General features: G+C 50.0%; 1 protein-coding gene across 1 annotated transcript in view; it reads left to right on the forward strand.

Moving 5' to 3' along the window:
• The window catches only part of LOC146750984 (uncharacterized), a 6,932-nt gene extending 5,796 nt beyond the window's left edge, over positions 1 to 1,136 (forward strand). The window contains exons 3-6 of the mRNA XM_085535874.1: positions 1 to 40; positions 182 to 253; positions 345 to 446; positions 587 to 1,136. The exon at positions 1 to 40 is cut by the window's left edge and continues 29 nt beyond it. Coding sequence (XP_085392000.1) covers positions 1 to 40; positions 182 to 253; positions 345 to 415 — 183 coding nt within the window. The 3' untranslated portion in view covers positions 416 to 446; positions 587 to 1,136. The remainder of the gene's footprint in view (positions 41 to 181; positions 254 to 344; positions 447 to 586) is intronic.
• Positions 1,137 to 20,036: the final 18,900 nt, after the last annotated feature.

Raw genomic sequence — 20,036 nt, forward strand, 5'->3', positions numbered from 1 at the left:
TCTCTGAGATCTGGAACTGAAACTCTGTCGGATCGCGCAGGTACGTCATAGCTTTGAAATTCTTTAGAGAGCTTTTGCTGCCCGTTTCAGTGCCATTTCATGGCACAGTCCCCTGTACGCTCTGCTACTCAGTTGATGCTGTAGTGTGTGACTGAAACTTTTCATGGGTCTTTGGTTGCAGAAGTGCCCCCAGTGTGGGCCCTGCCCGGTCATCGGTTTCCTCCTGTGCTGGAGCCCAGCTGGAATCCCAGCAGTGAGTACTCTGTCTTCACTGACTTGGCTGACTCGCCGCTGATCTTCAAAACTTCATGCACGTGATATTTAACTTCATACATTCTGTTAAGGTCCGGAAAGAGAAGAGGATGAATACAAACGAGGAAAATACTCTCAGGGCTCATCCCGTCTCCTGAAGTGACTGCTGAAGGAAATGGAGAAGGCAGAGCGTGGTGGGTATACTTCAGTCTGTTCACTGTGGGACCTGGGAAGCTGAGGTGTGATATGCAGGTGTGGGCAGGCTGTAGCCTGCACAGCAGGAAGGGATGGGTCAGAGCCGTGCTGCAGCCGTGTTCCATGTATCACCTTGCAGGTGCTGTCAAGCACCAGAGCTGGTCTGCTGCCAGATGGTCTGCATCCAGCCAAGACCCAGAGGCAGCTGCTCCCCCAGCACAACCATTACTTGTCAGAGCTGCTTTGTGCAGTCGTTGGCACCCAGATGGCAGCAAGTGGCAAGCGCTGTGCTTCTGTTCATCCAAAGCCCTCCGTGCAGCTGAGCAAGTTCAAGGCAGGAGGAGCATCCTGAGCAGGGTTGGCTGCCTTTGCTAATGCTGGAAATGAGGTGGAGATGCTAATTCTGAAGGCTTGGACTGTGTGTTAGAGCTTGGATTTCAGCCTGCAGCTACCTGGCTGTGACGGGCTGGTGACAGCACAGAATGTGAGGGCCTTGCACAGGAGCTGATTCCTCAAGAGGTGTGAGGGAGTCAGCATTGTCCAATAGCTGGGAGGGCCCAAATGCCCTTGGGTAACAGAGGGGCTCACAGTGTACTGGGGGGGGGGGCTGGACTTTACCTGAGCTCGGGATTGGAGAAGCTCAGTTTTTGATGAGGGCACGTGACATCCCAATCCTACTGCCCTGCTTTCTTTCTAAAGGAACGGACCAACAAAGTGAGCGGGATGCACTCCAGGAAGGTGGATATCCCACACTGCCAGTCCCGGATGCACTCCAGGAAGGTGGATATCCCACACAGCCCATCCCGGACAGAGGAATGCAGGCAGCACCAACCAGCATGCCAGGTAATTTCTGTCCCATGATCATACGGTGTCACAAACCAGAGTCACTGCGTGCCTGCAGGCTCTTGCTGCCAGCTCTTGCACACCAGGTCAGCAGCCAGACCTGAGCGTGTGAGCATAGAGCACATGTAAAAGAAGCAGGAGTGTTTCTCCCCTGGGCTGGCTCTGGCTGTGCCCTGTGCTGGCTGAAGCCTGACCTTCAGCCTGGGGGGCGTCCTACAGGAGAGCTCAGGACACGCATGCCGGGAAAAGCGTGAGGGATTCTGCTCTGTAGCTCTCCCCACAGACCAAGCCCAGACCCCAGAGTACAGCCCCAGCTCTCGGCCCAGAGGAGGACACGGGTAGTGCCTGTGCAGCCTCTTCGTACCCAACGAGAGGTGGAAGCAATCCTTCTTGTCCTCCGGTGCTTCGGCACCAGAGACGGAGGCACCCACTGACAAAATGACCTCTTGGGTCCATGAAGCACACTGAGAGATTATCTGTAGCGCAGCTGAAGGTAACGTGGGACATTGTCTCATTTCTTCCAGGGATGAACACAGGCAAAAGCACAGAGGCTGCTGCTCACAGATCTGTGTGGAAGCGCCGCATTCCGGTGACGGTCTCAGCGATGCTGCTGCCTGCGCTGGTGCTGGCCGTTGGTACTGTGATATGGGTGCTCAAAAACTACCTGTGAGTTGGCCTTTCCCCAGAACGCCTTATTGCTGCATTTGGCAATGAAGCATTTGTGGTGCCAGGATCCTGGACGGCCAAATCAGCCGCTGGCAGTACACTGCCAAGACTCAGGTTGCAAAGTCTTTCAAGTTTCCCCTTATTTCCTGTCAGTGAGTAGTGCTTTCTGAAACTCATTCTCACAGAGCGCGCAAGAGGGAAAAGAGAGCAGCAGAAGCAGCAGATGGAGCTGGGGAAGGCAACGAGACAGACTCTGACCCAGTCAAACAAGAGTCTCCGTAATAGCTCCAGTCCGTTCCATTCTGCCATTGAAGAGGCCAGAAGTCTTCAAGGTCATCTGGAAGACCTGGAGCTTGAACTCAAAGCCATGAAAGAGATCCTTGGGAACAGTCCTGAGTGCTGCCTTCTGTCAGAGGACGGCCCTGAATGTGAGAGCAGAGCTTTTGTCCTTCATCCTGCATTCTCCAGGACAGGTATCACCAGCAGTTTGAAGATTCTTAGCTCGACACAGCTACATTCCTGTTGAGGGTCCTAATGAGGACCCAGAAAACGAGCTTCCTCTGACTGCCGGACAATGCGTAATGTCTTTGGAGATGTGGGTGAGAATGGCTGGTTTCAGGGAGAGCTGACAGATGGCACAAGAGGACTGGTCCCTTCCAATTTGGTTGCGGAGCTTTCAGATGATGAACTGGATACACCTGGAGATCCTGTCAGAATTCCTGCATTGCTCCATCTGCAAGACTACCATTGTTCCACTCAATGGAACAACTCGATGTTGAGCAGAATGTGGTTGAGCTCCTTCGGGAACTCTCTGAGGCGACTGACAGCGGAACTGCATAGCTTTATTGTATATGAAAAACAACCAAACAACTGTCCCCTCCCTCTCCCTTCCCCTCGCACCCCCCTACCCCCCCCCAAAAAAAAAGACAAAAAAACCCCCAAAAAACCCTAAAAAAACAACAAAAAACAACCCACCCTCAATAAAACAAAAATCCAAAACCAATTAAAATCTCAACGCTGTTCTTTTTCTGGGATACACTGAGGTGACGCTTCTTCTAGCTTAGACTTTGCAATGAGTTTGTGTCACGGAGTTCTCTCTAGAGCTCACTCGGTGACAGCGGGAACAAACCCAGGGAGAGAAGGAACAAAGAACCTCCCCTCTCTAACAGCGCGGTGCGGGGGCAATAAAGAACTGGGGGGGGGGTTGGCACTCACCTCTCATCGGGGTACCATCCCATTCTCTGCAAGCCACGATGTTGTGGGAAGCTGTGGAGGAACTGCTCAAATGTATTCTCTCTAAGAGAGGGGAGCAGGTATCTCCTAAATGCATATCCGAGCTGGTAAAATGGGCTCATATGAATGGACATCTTCAGGAGGTGGCACTGATGTTCACTGTAGCCGAATGGCGAGAAATAGTCGACCATATGTGGGACTTTGTTATCTCCAAAAATAAGGAATACAAAATAAATACACTGAAGAATATGCAAGCCGAGTGGGAGATTGCTGCTGCTGTGGTACAAGCTCTATCCGGACCTAGTGCTCAGTCAAGGTCAGAACTTGACTCCCTGTTACCAGGAGGTTCGTACTCTGTTTGCTCATCAGCCTCACAAGTCAGGGCTGCCGCAGAAGCCCCGAATAATCCCCCGTCCTCGACCTCTTCAACGTCTCTGGCAGATCCGGTTTTGGCTGGTGAGGAAGGTGCGGTGGGGGGGGGCTGAGGGGTGTGCAGAGCAGCAAGAAGCTCCTGAGAGTGAAAGCGACTCGGATAATGGTGGGAATGAGAAAGCGTTGGAGGAACATAATAAAACATTAACTGAGGAGCTGCAGGACTTAGAACTGCGTACGAAGGAGGCATCAGTCTCTTCGAGCGTTTCACCGATGTCTTTACAGCCCCTGTCTATGCGATTCCCCCCCACATGTAGCGATCCTCCACCTTTGCGTTGGTCTGGAGTCATTAGAGACATGATATTGGAGGGACCGTGTCAAGCTGTGTTTCAGCTCGCTTGCCCGCTGATAGACGATCAGCAGGGAGCAGCTCGGTGGGAAGTGCATCATTGGAAATTGTTACAGCAGGCTGGTAAGACTGTGACTGACTATGGGATGCAATCTGAAGCTTCTTAGCAAATCATTCAATGGATTTTCACTGAGGATACTCATATGACACTAGACACTTTTGATCTTGTGCGGTTGTTACTAACACCACCAGAATACGTTGTTGGTCTCATCTCAAGGCAGAAAATAGCATCCAGCCTTTATAGTAACTGTGTTTGTGTGTTTCTTTCCTAGTGGAATTGCTTTGTAACTTGCGGTGTTATAAATAATATTAGTAATGGTTTGACATAGTGTGTGATTTTCAGTGTTACCAATGCAGTCTCAAGAATTAGAATTTTAGGCATTATCCATAGATCAAATGTGTGTTAAAGAAAGGATTTGATGTAATCAGTGCTGTAATCTATGGGAATAGCTCTTTTAGTATGTTAGTACTGCTCACTCATGATGTTATTAGCCTATTAATTAGCTTTTCTTAATTTGCAAAGACAAAACCTGGAAAGGAATCCCAGGCAAAGGGATGACCCTGTATCGCAGAATGGATACGTCTCTTACACCCAACTAATTGGGATTTTAAAAATATGACCATGCATCACTTGAGACAAAAGTGCATACTAATAGAACTAAATTTGATAGTTTATTCTGTTTTCCAGGCAGCTGTTCCACCTGGGCTCTGTATCACGCACTGGCCATGCAGATATGGTGTACAACTGGAAGAAATCCTTCAGACCCTGAATGCAGGAGAGAATCTGTGATGGGTGAGAGAGGAAAGGTGCACTTTGAAGCAGGGAAGGCCCTGCTGGCACCGCCTGTCGCAGCCACCATCAACACGGTTTGCTGTTTCTCAAGGGTCAATAAGTAATAATGCCCCTAGTGATACTCCAGCACATTTGTCCTCTAAAACTGGTTCTATCTGACATGCAACTTCATAAAGTTCAATTATCAATTATTAGCTCAAAGGCATGGTTATGAGCATCCTAAAAGCATTTGTTGCACAATAGTTAGTGGCCATTAAAAATCAATATATCAGAGTATATGAAAGTTGAAGACTTTTCCTAACTAGTGACATGTGAACACAATGGGACCCTCATGGATTTATTTCCAGGTTGCAGAAACTTAGGTTGCAGAGCAAACGAGTTTGTTCTTTTTAGTAGGTTTAACAGTAATGTTGTTATGCTGTGTTTGACTTGTCTCTTTTTTCACTTCTAGAGGATTGTCAATCGAGGTCTTGATTGAGTTATAATGGTTATGTTATTAATATAAGTAGTGTTGTTATTCTATAGGCAGTAGCTTGCTAATTAATAAAAAAGGGGGGGTCGCCGCGCTCCGACCCCGCAGAGCTCCACTCCATGCGGTACTTTGAAATAGGGATGACGGAATCCGGCCCCGAGCAGCCCTGGTTCTTTGAAGTGGGGTACGTGGATGGCGAAATCTTCGTGCACTACAACAGCTCCGGTCGGAGGTACGTGCCCCGCACGGGGACAAGTACCAGTGCTGCGTGGAGCACGCCAGCCTGCCCCAGCCCAGCCTCTACTCATGAGGTGAGTGAGGGGATGTGGGGCTGGGGGGCTCTGGGCTGCCCCTTCCCCTGCTGACAGCCCTGCCTTCCCCCAGAGCAGTCACAGTCCAGCGTGGTGCCCAACGTGGTGGGGGTGGTTGTCGCCGTTGTGGCCATTGCCATCATGGCTGGCGTTGGATTCATCATCTACAGACGTCATGCAGGTAAAAGTGGAGGGGTGTAGGAGGACAGTGGGGGCGGTGGGGGGATTTGAGGCTCCCTCAGGAGCCCTCAGCCTGGCTATGATGTGAACCTGTGCTGATGCATCTCTCTGTCTGCAGGGAAGAAGGAGAAAGGCTACAACACGGCGCCCAGTGAGTGATAAGGGCAGCGCTGTCCCCCACCTCTGCCCAGTGCCAGGGCAGCATTGAGGTCCCCGATTTCTCCCAGGGTTCCCCTTCCTGGTGCTCAAAGCTGCTCCATGCCCCACAGCAAGAACAGGGCTGGGGGTCATGGCTGTGAGAGTCCTTCCTTATTTTCTGGCTCCAAGCTTGCTTCCTGAGGTGTTTCTTGTGAGAAGACTCTCAAAGATTTATTGAAGTGGCAAGTAATGGGTGCTACCGTGTGACAATCAATATCACTTTTTGGGTATTTGAATATTTGAAAGCACCTTCCTTCAGAGCTGTTTGCCTCCAGAAGAGTGCTCAGGACTGTTTATGAGCGGAAGATCTGGCCCGGGACTAAATAGCTCCAGCTTGGTGTGGGAAATCTGGGTAATGAAGCCATCGTGCCCTGTGAAAAACAGGATGCGGATGGGTATCCCTGCTCCCTCTTATCTGCTGGCAAGGCTCAGAAGATGGGAACAAAGGAATTTCTGCTAAGATCCCAGAGCCAGAAGCTTCCATTCCAAGGAGTGCTGACTCAACTACTTTGGATTCGAGCTGTCACTCCAAAGAGAGCTGACTTGACCACTTTGGACATATAAATAAGTTGGTGCTACCATTGGAAATTGTCATCGTGGTCACCATTAACAGAACAACGCCTGACGACCCACCACGACTGAAAACCAATGACTGAACTACAAACCTCGATGGATCCATGGTGGTGAATATCTCCCTCTTGCTTCCTACAGAGACTCCTTGCTTCTATTTCATATTTTTACTGCATTCCCTTCCCCATCACCCTACACCATAATAGCGTCCGTCCTCCCCTTCCCCATCTCCCTGATAAAGTCTTGTAATAAACTGGTCGGACCAATGTTTGAACCGTTGTTTCTTAATCCCGCACCAGGTATACGTATATCAAAGAACCTTGCCTCCCTCCTACAAACTGGGCTGAGACAATGGCTCTTCTTACCTTACAGGCCAGGAAGGTGGAACCAGCAACTCGAGCACAGCTGCGGTGTGGGGCTGGGGGTTGGAAGGGGTCCCTGTGCTCCTTGTGCTCCTTGTGGTGCTGCACCAGGGCTGGGCCGGGACTCTGCAGGGAGCTGAGGGTTGGGATGTGAACGTGGCCCTATGGGACACCATCTCTTCTTCTTCACATAGGAAGTAACCAAACCGTCTGAGTGCTGTGCTTCAGCCTGCAAGGGGCCAACTGGCCACACAAGCATTTGGGGTCGGTGATGAACACAGCCCCATCCCCTCTACCTCTCACATCTCCCTCTGCTTCCTATGCTGTTATGCTTTTCCTGTGCTGCTTCTTGTGAAATAAAGTGTTGGGCTGTTCTGTGCTCAGCCTGCCTGCATTCTGCTCTGTGCCGTGCTCAGGGTTGGGGTGGATGAGGGGACCTCTCCTCATCCCTCCTCCCCCCACCCCACACTCTTTGCCCATTGCTCCATTTCACACTGCTGCTCTCCTCCTCCCCTTTGCACTCCCTGTGCTATCTGCAACGCTTTGGCATGAAGACGTGACTGGAAAGTTCATCCAGTATTGGGCTGAGCTGTGCTTCCCCCCATAACCCACAGTGCTGCCACAGCCACATTCTGAGGGCAGACACCCAGCTTCCATAACCAACCATGCACTGAGGCTGAGCTGCCCACACCCCACATCCCAACCTGCTCCTCTACAAAACATCTCAACTTTATTCCATACAAATCCCAGAGCATCCCACTCTTCCCATCCTGCAGCGGGGAGCGGAGACAGCCACAGCTCCCCATGTCCCATCGCATCCCACTCCAGCTGCCCTGTGGTCCTCAGTGCTGCAGCAGCCGGCTGTAGGATCCACAGCGGGTCTTCAGTTCGGTGGGTGTCCCCATCTCAGCCATGGTGTAATGCTCTGGCACCACAACATGGTCTGCCTTCTCCAGCATCCGGGGTTGATGGCTGATGAGCAGCATTGACTGGTCCCCCCTGTTGGGCATTGGGTAGGTTTGTGGCGTGGCATTAAGCTGGTACATTCGGTGTTACACGCTGTGTGTGAGTCCCGTCTGATCCCATGTGCGGAGGCACGGTACTTTCACACAGCAGCCTTGATTTGTCGCCGGATCGGGAGGCGACAGCCTTCATGTCAGAAATGTGAACAAATGCTTCTGTTGTCTGAACCGTCTCTTGGCCCTCAGCACAATGATGCGCTGCCTTTCCAACCCTTCACAGCACTGCTAGGTGCCAAGTGCTGTGCTTTAAGTCTGTTGTACGATGAGTGGCAGCAGAGACTTTCCAAGTGAAATGCTTCATGCTGTAGATAAACAACAACAACAAATACAGCTGGGTTAATGTGGTCGTCTTCCTGTGGCATATTAGTTGAAGCAAAAAAGAAAATCCCCATCCCTTCTTGCTGAAGCTCTTGGCCACCCCCAGGAAGGGCTGAAAACCACTTCCAGGTCCTTTCCTTAGAGCCTTTGATGCAGAGGGTCCCCACAGATTCCATTCCAAGATCTCCCTAAGCCTCCCTGTTTCCTACAGCTGTAGGCACTGATCCTAAAACAGCTGGGCTCTGTTTCCAGCCTGTGGGACCCCAGGAGTTCCTCACACCATCTTCTGCAAAGCCAGAGCTGCCCACAGTCCCCCACAGCCACTCTTCCCACTACATACGTCAGGGTGCGGATGCAGCGCGCTGAGTCCCGGATATCCCACACTTTGATGTACGACGTGGACACGGTGAACACCAACCCCGTGTGGCTGCAGTACTTGATGGAAACAACATTATTTGGGTGACCCTTGAGGGAAGCAATTTCCTGACCTGTCACCAAGTTCCACATCTTACAGCTCCGGTCTGTAGGAAGAAGAACGTGACTGAGAGAGTTGGGCTGGGGAGTTCATCCGTGGCGTGGAGGCACCGACTCCTTCCCAAGTGCTGCCTCCCACCACCCACAGCTCCACTCCAGGGCAATGGAGCCAGCCTGCTCCAGCACCTGGAAATCAGAAGGCAGGGACAGGGGAGCAGCCCAGAAGGAGCCATCCCTGCCATGCACCCCAATTCCCCACGCCAGCCTGGGGAGATCTATGAGAATAGCACATAAAAAGCCAACAGCCCCCACACCTGTTCTGTCCAACCTATACCTTTTTAGGCAGTGAAAAGCAGTTCATCAGTGGCATCCAGGCAGAGCACAGGCTTGGTGTGTCCTTCTGCCACAGAGACGCACTGCAGTGGGGCTGTCCTGGAATTCTGCTGCCACCCACTGGATTAATGATGCCCCTTGCATGCGAAAGAAAGAAGGTGGGGTAGGTATGTGGAAAGGCACAGCACTGTAAGGTCCTACAGGCATGGGAAAGCACGAGCTGCCTCACCCCCAAGCATCTTCCACTTCCTGGTAGGGCAATGGGCCCCTCCATCTGAACTCAGGCATATCTGAGCAATCATCTTCATGGAAAACCTTGGCATCTCCCCACTAGCAGCCCCTGCCTAACGGCTTTGCCCAGGTGACACAGACTGTGAGACATGATGCTCACGGCCTCTGCTCTGAGCCACGAAACTCAGCTCATTGGACCTCAGCTCAGTTGAGGACAAACTGCACTTTCTCCATCCTGAAGCTCTGCCAGGAACGCTTCATTAGACCAATTTCATGGCAGTTCCTTCAAGCTGCCAGCCAGCCCATGGTTGGCAACGTTTGGAAACGGAGCTGTACTCCTTTTAAAACCAAAAGGATGACAGGGGGCAGCACTGGCATTTGCACCCAGCACCCTGTCCCCGATGCTGGCTCAGAGGATCCATCCTCACCAAACCTTCTTCCAAGGGACGCCCTGCAGGCACCTCATCCCTCCGGCCACAGCATCTGCCAATCACTTCCACATCAGAGTGTTCAGAACACTGAGGTCCAGCAGCCCCACTGCTGCAGTACTCAGCTTTGTGGACACCAGCAGCTCTTTCCTGCTGGCATTCCAAGCGCCGCCTGGGGCTCTGAGCTATGCTAAATCTTTTCCTATGAGTAGGCAAAACAAGGCAGGAGGCTGGAGAAGGGCAGGCCCAGGGCTGCATGAGGTCTGCATTAGTCAGGAGGGTGAAGGTAAGCTCATTAATTCGGGTTTCGCAGTCACCCGCGTGCGATCTCCTTCTCAATTAGCAGCTTTGCTCACACATTCAGCAGCTCTCCTCTGACCCCTAGTGTTGCTACTGGTCTCGAAGTGACACCGAGACCAAAGGGAAATCCCAGCTCCCCAGGGTGAGATGCGATCAGAGCAAACAGCTCAAGGCGACAAAGCACACACGCGCCTGGAGCCGTGTATCCAGTGGTTGCTGAGAGCAGAGCACCCATCAGCACCAGAGGTGCTCCTAAAGGGCAATGAGAAGGTTGTCCTTGCACTGGGACAAACTCAGGAGCACATTCACCCCGAGGCTGAGCTCTGCACAGCAGTGACTTGGCTTCTGGGGCAGAGAGCTCTGCTCACACAGGACCCAGCACTGCAGAGATACAGCCAAGAGTGGGGAACGCCTGCACGTATTTCCCTGGAAGATGCTTGCAAGAAAAACACACTGACAGTGCCCAGTGTTGCTCACCCCAGCATTACAGTCCTGCTGGAGAGCCAGGGATGGGACAGGACATGCTGACAAGAAATGACACAGAGTGTGTGATGAGGACCTCAATCTGCTTATTATGTGGATAATGCGGAGAGGTCTGGCTGACGGAGCTTCTCACTGTGTGAGTCGGTCAGCATTAGAGAAAGCCAGCATGGAGTTCTGTGAGCTTTGGCAGGGGACGAAGAGGCGCAGAAGCTGCTACCCACCTTTGGTGCTCTTAGAAAGTTAACTGAGAGAATTGGAAGGGAGACCATCAGCTGACCAAATGGACACCAATAGGTCAGGTCCTGATCAGACCCGACGGAGGGCCATGGCTCCCAGACCCTATGCCACTCCTTGTCAAGGGCAGGAAACACGTCTGTGTCGGGACCCCAAGTGGGCCCTGCTGGCTGCCGGCACGTTGGGTTAAGCCGGCACCAAATGACGAGCCATCCTGTGCACCGTGAGGATCTGAACATCTCAGCACCAGTTTTGGTCAACAACTCCTTGGTTAATGTCTCCAGTGCAGCCAGTGATTTGACGTCAGCACTGGGCAGCGGCTGCTGGTAACGGCACATGAGACAGCGTTGCTCCCAATGTGCCTGAAGGTCCGAACTGGGAATCCAGCCTTCATGCCGGACTGATAGTTCGTGAGCGGGGGAGACCTTGTTCCTGGATAGTCCCCCAGTGGTGGACATTCAGAACGATTCTGCACAGTCAATATGTTTTTGTCTTCTTATTTGGTTATGGAGTGTGACATTATAATGCACACTGGACAGAACTGGAATGCCACGAAGATTCTGTACAATAGTGTTACATTGAACTTGGAGAAGTTGTAACTCCATTGTGTACTGTGCTGTTATCTTGAACTTGAATGCACTGTTCTCTACAAGTTGACTAAGTGTTGCCATACAGCATTTCACAATTTTTAGGCAGATTGCTGTTGTGTGCTTTCAGGTTTGTAGTCACTGCAGCTGCATCTCTTTGGTATGTTATTATGACAGTTTCATTGTTTTTCGCATATGTTTAATGATTGATTCATTTGCGGAATAGCCTTAAATGTGCAAATCACCTTTGGGGTAACAGGGAGTATGCAGGGGAACCTTTACAGGGGCTGCAGATAATAAAGAGGGGGGAGATGTTGGGTATTGGGCAGGTGGTGCCTGCATGCACCAGCAGTGGAGTCATGGAGGTCATGGGTATCTGATAGGGGTGGTCACCTGTACAACTATATAGGGATTGTGGTGCGGCATTAAACTGGAACTTTCAGCGTTACACACTGTGTGTTCTGGTTAGCATTTGGGCTGCTGTGCTAACAGATGTGTCTGGGCTTATCTTGTTTTAAAATGGATGGGCTCGTAAGGAGCAGAGGGATGTGAGGTATTTCTAGTCCGCTTCATGCTCCCGATTCCAGAACCCTTCCAATTGTGAGGAAACAGAAGTGCTGAGCTGTGTGCGTGTTCCATGGTGCGGAGTCCAGTGACAGTTGGTGCCCGGCTTCTGTGCTGAGCAGCACCGAGGTTGTTAGAAGCATAGGAATCTGGCAGAGAGGAATCTGATGTGAAGGTACTAAAGGTAAAAGGCAGCATTTCTATCAGTACTGGAGGAGGGTAGGAAACTTTGTCCTTAAGTGCTGTTTTTGTTCCCTTTGTCATGCAGTCAATCCAGCAACTAACTTGAGAGCCCGACTTCTCCTCTCTTTAGTTTAGATTTGGGGAAATTCCCTGGAAAAAAAAAAAAAAAAAAAATTCCTCGAAAATTCACTAGTGTCTGTGTGAGTAAAAGGTTCCAACCTTTATTGACTATCGGAAATGCTTAGCTCAGAAATGTGCAGCACTTTAATGAAAGAGTTCTGAATCACTTGAATTTGATCTTCTGTCTGGCCTGGTTGCAGGTTTTACTGCATTTGGTACCTTAAAAAAAAAAAAAGCAACAAAACAAATTTAAATATCAAAATATTTGATTTTTACATCAGAAAAGAAAAAAAAAAAATGAACCAACCCAAACCCTTGTTGTGGCTGAGCAGATCGTGCTGCAGCTCCATGCAGTGCTGAGTTACAGTATACAGGCACATGTGTGTGGATTTGTGTATTGATACGCACTGTCATGCTTTTGCTGTACAGGTAATAAAGACGGAGGATGGTTTTTGTGGATTCTTCAAAGGTGAAGAATCCTTGAAGACCAGAAATTCCAACTTACAGAATTTGACATAGGCAAAGTGAGGAGGAAAATTCTTCCTAACCTGTTATAATTAATTAATTCACGGATTCAGTGTTGGTTCGGCCTATAGGAGAAGTGAACTGCAAAGCTTTGAAGATCACTGTATTTGCTGAGGTTGTCCAGGTGGTTGAGCTTGAAGACCTGCAGCGGTCAGACAAATGTGTTGGGGTTACTCACTGCTGTCACTCGTGGTGTTGAAGGAGGGGCTCCATTGGAGGGCTTGCAGCCGTGCAGCCCAGGGACTCCGTGCTGAGTCAGGGTGATGTTACTAGAGTTTGACCAGTGTTGAGGAGGGCAATGTTTTGAAACAACTGCTCCTGAGAGACTGATTGAATGAAGAGAACAAAGCTGGGAAGACGGGTGGGCATTCCTCATTCTTTTCTGCTTTTTGGTGTTTTGCTTAGGGTTCCTTTTCAAAAGAAGATTTCACTGATCAAGACAGTAGAAGACTTTCAGTCCAAGGAAGCACGAGCCAGCTCTTTGAGAAGCACAGGAAGAGCTGCACAGAGATCCCCGAGACCAGAACTGCTTCTGTACGCTCGTCCAGCATGTCGATTAAAGGAAATGATTGCTATTTCTACTTCTATTCCACTTGTAAAAAGGTCTGCTTGGGTTTTTTCCTTCATTTTTTCTTTCTTTCAGTTCTGAAGTTAAGAGGAATGGGTAGAATAAGTAGAAGTATTACTGGTCTTCAGCAAACTTCATAACTAATTGCATTGTACAATAGAGCAACTCGCTAAAAATGAGCTCAAAGCATGGCCAGTTCTCAGGCTGTACTATTTCATTTTCCTCTCTTGGTTTCCATTGGGTTACAGGGAGACAACTGTCCCTTCAGGCACTGTGAAGCCGCTTTGGGCAATGAAACCATCTGCACGCTGTGGAAGGAGGGCCGCTGCTTCAGGAATGTCTGCAGGTTCAGGCACATGGAGATCAGTGTGAGTGTTGGCTCCTCAGAGTTTATCACCAAACCCACTTCTCATTTCTTTAGGTGGGCTGAATGTGCTTTTGCAGATTAGGTTCATTTGCTTTGAAATGATGATGGTTCCTACGGTTAAGAATAGGGGAGGAAGCAGAGGGAAGAGAGCTCAATGGCATTGGTATATCATAGCAGAATATTCTTGTAGTTGATACCAACAGTGTTCTATCAACAGATACTAAAGAACCACATCAATCAGACAAGCATTCTGCAAGGTGTGTTAGTTTAACCCCTTCTAAACTGGTGTCCTCACCCACAGAATGCTAGGAAAGCTCAGTGAGCCTGGTGCTCCCAGCCTGCGCACTCTTCAGAGTGGTGTTTGAGTGCTGCTTTGTGGCAGTCTGCTCACTGGCACCATCTGGAGCTCAGTCTCCCTTTGCAGATCTTAGGTCCACGTTACCATCAGCTCTTCTTCCTTTCTGTCTTCAGAAAAAACGCAGCATGATTTCCTGCTACTGGGAGAACCAGCCAGGAGGCTGCCAGAAATCCAACTGTGCCTTCCATCACACCAAGGGACGTTACCTCAATGGGGTTTTCTTTCCACCAAGCCAAAGTGAGATTGTCTTTTTTAGGTACGAAAGATTAACTCTATTACTCACAGGTGGGTATAGTGTCATAAAGAACGCCAGGTAACGTTTACTTGTGAGCTGATAGATAGTTTCAGAGCTGAACTTTGTGTGCTTCTGATACCTCAGTTTTATCTTGCATGCTCAGCTTCTCTCTGCTCCTGTGGCCTTTGCCTTGCTGGTTGTGTTCCTGCAATTAAGCTTTTTCTGGGTGTCAGGGAGATGAATGTTGTGTAGGGGGGGATTTCTTTGTTCACAGAGAAGCCATTAGGATGGGCAAGTGGAGACTCAGCATTTATCTGTGTGGGTTTTCAGCCTTGCCTGCCATCTTTGTGCAGTGGATAATCTGATTGAATTCCTACCGCATAACTGAAGAGACTGATTTTTTCTTTGCTTGTACAGACCAGCTTTCTAAGGAGGGAGAAGAAACAAAAACACCTGTCCAGCAACCAGCTGAAGAAAACCATCATGGATTGCGGATCATTTCCACTACAAAATCTGATGCTGATACAAAACAAGGTATTCCAGGATTAATCAGAAGCACTTGCCAATTAACTCCAAAGCAATTCATTGTACAAACACAACAGAACATAGGGTTGCTGAATGGAATCAGCTATTTCCATGATCTTGTTCCTACCTTGTAACTTCATGTGCCTTTCAGATTAGGAAGGTAAACTCCTTTGTTTACATCATTAGAGCAAGACGAGGCCACAGCATGGAGTTTAAGTGCCTGTATGTGCATCTTTCCAACCAGTGGTGAAAGCCACATTTGCTGATAGAGGAATCTAATGTCATATGGATGGGATAAAGTAAGGGATAAAGCCTACTTTTAATATCCAGAAGGATGAAAGGAGGGCAGCAGACAGACATCAGGTCCATGGTGCTCTTAGCTGTGGGGAGAGCTGACAGGGTTTGTTCTGCATGCTTCTGAGCAGGAGGCAGTTTGCAGAGCTGTGGTCCTCAGCGTGTGCCTCTGTCCCTCAGTCTCATTTACTGCTCTGTGTTCCCAGATGACAGTTTGAATGCTGGAATAAAAACACTTGGATCAGAAGGACCTTCAGGAGCTCCTGCTCATCGGCTCAAATCTCAGATTGTTCGTGTGCCTAAGAAGGAGAATGTGCGGACACTGGTCAGCACTGTGATGCTGCCTGCAAAGCAGGGTAATGATGAGTACCTTTGCTTCCATTTGGTGGCTCCTAAGTGGAATGGAGAAATTACAATTGGGACTTACCCTGAGTGCATTACAGTTGCAATATTATTTTGTGTCAGGGCTGTCAAAGTGGTGTCTTATGGTTGTATTTGTTTTGGGTGGGAAATGGGCTCACAAGACAGTAATTCTGTTAGTTTCTGTCAAATAAGCACTTTGTTTTTCTTTGTTTTAGGGGAGGTGCCTGTGATTCAACCGAATACTGCTGATAAACCTGGAAAACGGAAATCCTCTGTAGGTAAGGGCTGCTTGTGAGCTGCTGTTTGGCTGCCTCCACGTAAATGGGAGGGCACTGCTGAAGCAGGAGGGAGGAAAGTGTGTCGTGGGTCTGTGATGACTCCAAGTGGCACACAAGTGTAGCAGCTGAAAGGTGAATTTGAGAACATACAATTGGAGAAACCAAAGTTTGTGGTTGACTTGTAAAAATCTTTCTCCAAAGGAATTATCTTAGGAATGTTGTTGTTTTCTCTCTGTAGCTGATGTCAGTGGCCTTCCGCTGAAGCGCAGCCTCGTAGAAAGGCTGGGGAAGAAGATCGAGGTTGACAGAGCACCAAGGAGAGGTAAATGGTCATCGGTGTTTGCTGCACAGATTCTCTAGGCTTTCTGCTTATTCTTTCTCAGGAGCGTTGTTGTTGGGAACACGTATATTCTGTAATATTATGACAAATCTGGAAACTTGAGCTCTCGTTGGAATTTCTTGTAATCCTTATGCTTCTCCTTTCTTGATGATGACAGAGAAGGGTGCCAAGCCAGCAGGGGAGATCTGGAAGAAGAGACGACTGGAAGAAGAGAAGCAAAAAGTAGAAGAGGTTCTTACTGAGAAGAGATCTAAGGATAAGCGCAAGAAGAAGAGAATTTTCCCTCCACCTGAGCCTGGTAACGAGAAACTGGAAGAGCCACCGCGTAAAATCAAGCGATTGGAAGAAATGCATATTAAAATCTTGGAAGAAATCAAGCAGGAGAAAGCCCTGCGGATGCAGCAGATCGCAAAGCCAGCAGGTAACGAGGTGTTTCACTGTCTGCTCTGCTGAAGTGCTTCCCCTGTCAAGCAAATGGAGTTTGCTTAGAATTGCCTGGGCTGTTTCTTACCAAATGCAAAGGCAGGAAGTGCCAGGATGTCCATCCATGTGTTTTTCCATTGAATCCGTGGTGTCTGCCTGCTTCATTCTGGAAAATTCATTCGCTGTGAGGTTTTGTAATTCAGTTTCTCCTGTACTTTCTTTCTGCCATGGTTTTGGTGTGGCATGTTCTGTGTGTTGACGCCAAGGTTATCTTCATCTTTGGCGTGTTGCTTGTTTTAATATGTAAATGTGTTTGTAAAGCCAGGATTGAGTCCTTAACATGGGGGCCAACCTCTGTCAGAAAGGTCAGGGGGGTGAGTTATTCATTGGGCAGGTGAGAGAGGCTTCGTGAAGAGACAGCATGTGAAGGAGGGAAGAGCTTGGATACTGTATGGACTGCGAGATGTCGCCTCTCTCGTGTTCCTTGTTATTGAATGTGAGGAAATAAGCACATGGAGGAAACGCTGGCACTCAGGTTTCTTTCTATGCTTGCTGTTGACCAAGTGATTTTCTTTTTCCTTGTTTTAAAGCACCTGGAAGAGAAGAGGAAAAGACTGTGGAATGGAGCAGGGCTGCTCCCAAAGCTGTCTCTGCACCCGCAGACGTGAGTCCCTTCTGTAGATGGACACAGTGACACAATTTCTTCACATGTTCTCATGTCTCACTGCTCACCATGTGCCACCATCATGAGTGCATTCCTACCTTCCTGCCTTTGGTGAAGAGCTGCAGCCATGTTTCACAATCCTGATACTTTCAATGGCTTTCCCAGACAGCTTTGCACTCCTCAAACTCAGAATTGATCTGATTGTATCTGGCAGTGAGGCAGTAACCCTGCTGGCACCAGGTACAACTTGTGAGGTTAACGTGGGAGCACTGGATACAAAAAGGTCACGATGGCTTCGTGTTCAATGAAATCAGACTGTGGGTGGATGTTGTGTAGGGGAACAGGAATGACTTTCTGTTGCTCAAATAGAATGTGGTATGTAACAGCTCTAGCACTGTGCTGATTTAAACGAGCACTGAAGAAGAGGAGCCTCCAGCTAAAAAAGCAGCTTTGGTAAGGAGGGGAAGAAGTGTCAGTGCTGTCCTGGTCAGGCTGATACTGAGATACAACTCCTGTAGAAAGTGTGGAGAACTGAAATGTTCTGCAGGTTTCCTTTCAAAGTAGTCACTGTGTGCAGGATGCTGGATGAATGACAGTGTGTGCACAATGCTCTGCAGCCCTGTGATTCCTCTGTAGTGTGAAGGAATTTGTCCATTAATGCTGCATTGTTAAAAAGACCTGAGGTGCTGTGCAGCCTTCACGTGGTTGTTAACATCCTTCAGGAGCCCCTTAGCCCCCGTGTTGGGTTTAGGATCAGCAGTGCTGAAGGAGAAGCACTGCAGAGGAAGGATCTCCTGAGCAATCATTGACTTTGTCTTCCTTCTTCCCAGACTGCTGCTCCAGCCCTGCCGGAGGTCAGCCTGCTCACCAAGGCTGTAGAAGATGACACTGAAAAGTTCATCTTGGAAATCTCAGGAGGGGAAATGGTAGCAGAAATTGACTTGGACCTGGAGAAGGATGAGGATGATCTCCTTCGTGAACTTTCTGAGATGATTGGCAGTTGAACTGCATAGTAGTTATTATAGTATGTTTAAAAAAACAAAAAACAAAAAAAAAAAACAAAAAAAACCCCTTTAATTTAATAAAAACCTTTTCTTTTTGGTTGGATACCCCAGGGTGGTACTTTACTAAAAGAGTCTTTGCAATAATGAGTCATAAAGCACAGCTGAACTGGTAAAAGATTGGCAGACTGCATTCCATTGTCCTGAGTTTTCCTGCTGGTCAGAGTTGAGGTCCTGTCCCTGATCCTGGTTGGCTCCTTTCAGCAGCAAGAGAAGAAAGCAGTGGGGATCTGTGCCCTGGGATGTGCCCAAGCCTCCAGCCTGGCACCCACCTGCCTGGTGCTGCCCCTGGCACGTGTGGTGCTGGGATGAGGGGGGAGCCCAGCGGGTTCTCCCTGCTGCTCCCTTCAAACCAGTGTGCGAGGTATGACCCACTGACGCCATCACCCCGGAGTGGGGCACAACGCGGTGCCAGCATCATCATCTCTGCGGGCACTGCAGCGCAGTCAGCGCGGCTCGGGGGCGGGGGGGGGCAGAAAGGAGTTGGGAGGGAGGGAGGAACCTCACAACATCCCGCAAACGGCCCCGGTGCCAACACCGCCCACCGCCCGCCGTCCCCGCACCGCAGCCCGCGCTGCCACCTGGCGGCTGTGCCCGCAGCGCTGCCGGGGGTTCCAGCAGCCGGGCCGCCCCCAGGATGGGACAAATGCGGGGGCAATTAAATTGGATGGAGGAGCCGGAAGGGACCGAGCGGGTCCTGAGCGCTTCAGGGCTGCCCTGAAGTTAAGCACCACATTCGGGGCATTGTCCAAACGCCACTCGGTCAGTGACGGGCTCGGGGCATCCACCACCCCCCAGAAGGGCCCGTGCCTGCGTTGGACCACCCCCACGGCAAAGACGCGTTTCTCAGCCCTCCCCCGCTTCCTTCATCAGTTACGGGCAGCTCTGTGCCATTCCCCTGCTTAGGAAGCCACAACGAGCAACGGGACGGATTCTCAGCCCCATCTCCTGCAGCTCGGACGAGCCGGGGGTCCTCAGCCTCTCCTACAGGATGAACCTCGTAGCCCTTACCAGCTTTGTCGCCTCCTTGCGATGCTTTCAAGGACCTTTTTGTAGGGTGGAGTGCCCCAAAATGCACTTTGCTCCCTGAGCTGGCTCACTGAGCCCAGGCAGCTGCTCAGGTACATCCCAGAGCCACGGGGACATCCCTGCAGTCCCTGAGGACCCTGTTCCCATGTGCTCACTTCCTCACAGCACCCACGGCACAGAAGGACAGGATGCACATCAGGACGGGCGGCTCCCAGCTCTGTTCTTCCCCATAACAGTCAGCACTGCTTTGTCTCTTCCTTTCAGTAACGCTTTATTTGTGAAGACAAAGAGGCGAGGAACAAACACATCCATCGGGAAACAATTCAAACCAACGTACATCATGAGAGCGAAATAAGTTACACTATTTACAGGAACACATCGAGGGATCAAATATTTGTACACACCTTGACAAACCCAGAGCGCAGTGCTGGGCTGCACCACCCAGCAGAGAAAAAAAGCCTTCACCAACAGGAGTTGGGCTCTGTACAACAGCTCTGAGCAAGAAAAGGCACCTGCTGCTGTGTGGGATGGGCTGATGGAGCAGGCAGTGCAGCACTGCAGAGCAGGGAGCAGAGTGCAGGGTGGTGGTGGGATGCAGAGCAGTGAGCAGCTAAAGGGGCAGAGCTGCTCCACTGGGAATGGGGACAAAGGCCCGGGGTGGCAGGAAGGTGAAGGGCAACGCTTTGCTGGAAAGGCCTGGGGGGTAGTGGGACTGTGCTGGGATCAGTGAGCCTGGTACATACATACTGTGCGTGCATCCCAGGGTCCTGAAGGAGCTGGCTGAGGTGGTTGCTGAGCCGCTCTCCATCATATTTGAGAAGTCGTGGCTGTCAGGTGAGGTCCCGGATGATTGGAGGAAGGGTCACGTCACTC

This window comes from Coturnix japonica, unplaced genomic scaffold (assembly GCF_054131305.1).
Source record: "Coturnix japonica strain WE unplaced genomic scaffold, WE-NBRP24 Scf205, whole genome shotgun sequence".
NCBI lineage: Eukaryota > Metazoa > Chordata > Aves > Galliformes > Phasianidae > Coturnix > Coturnix japonica.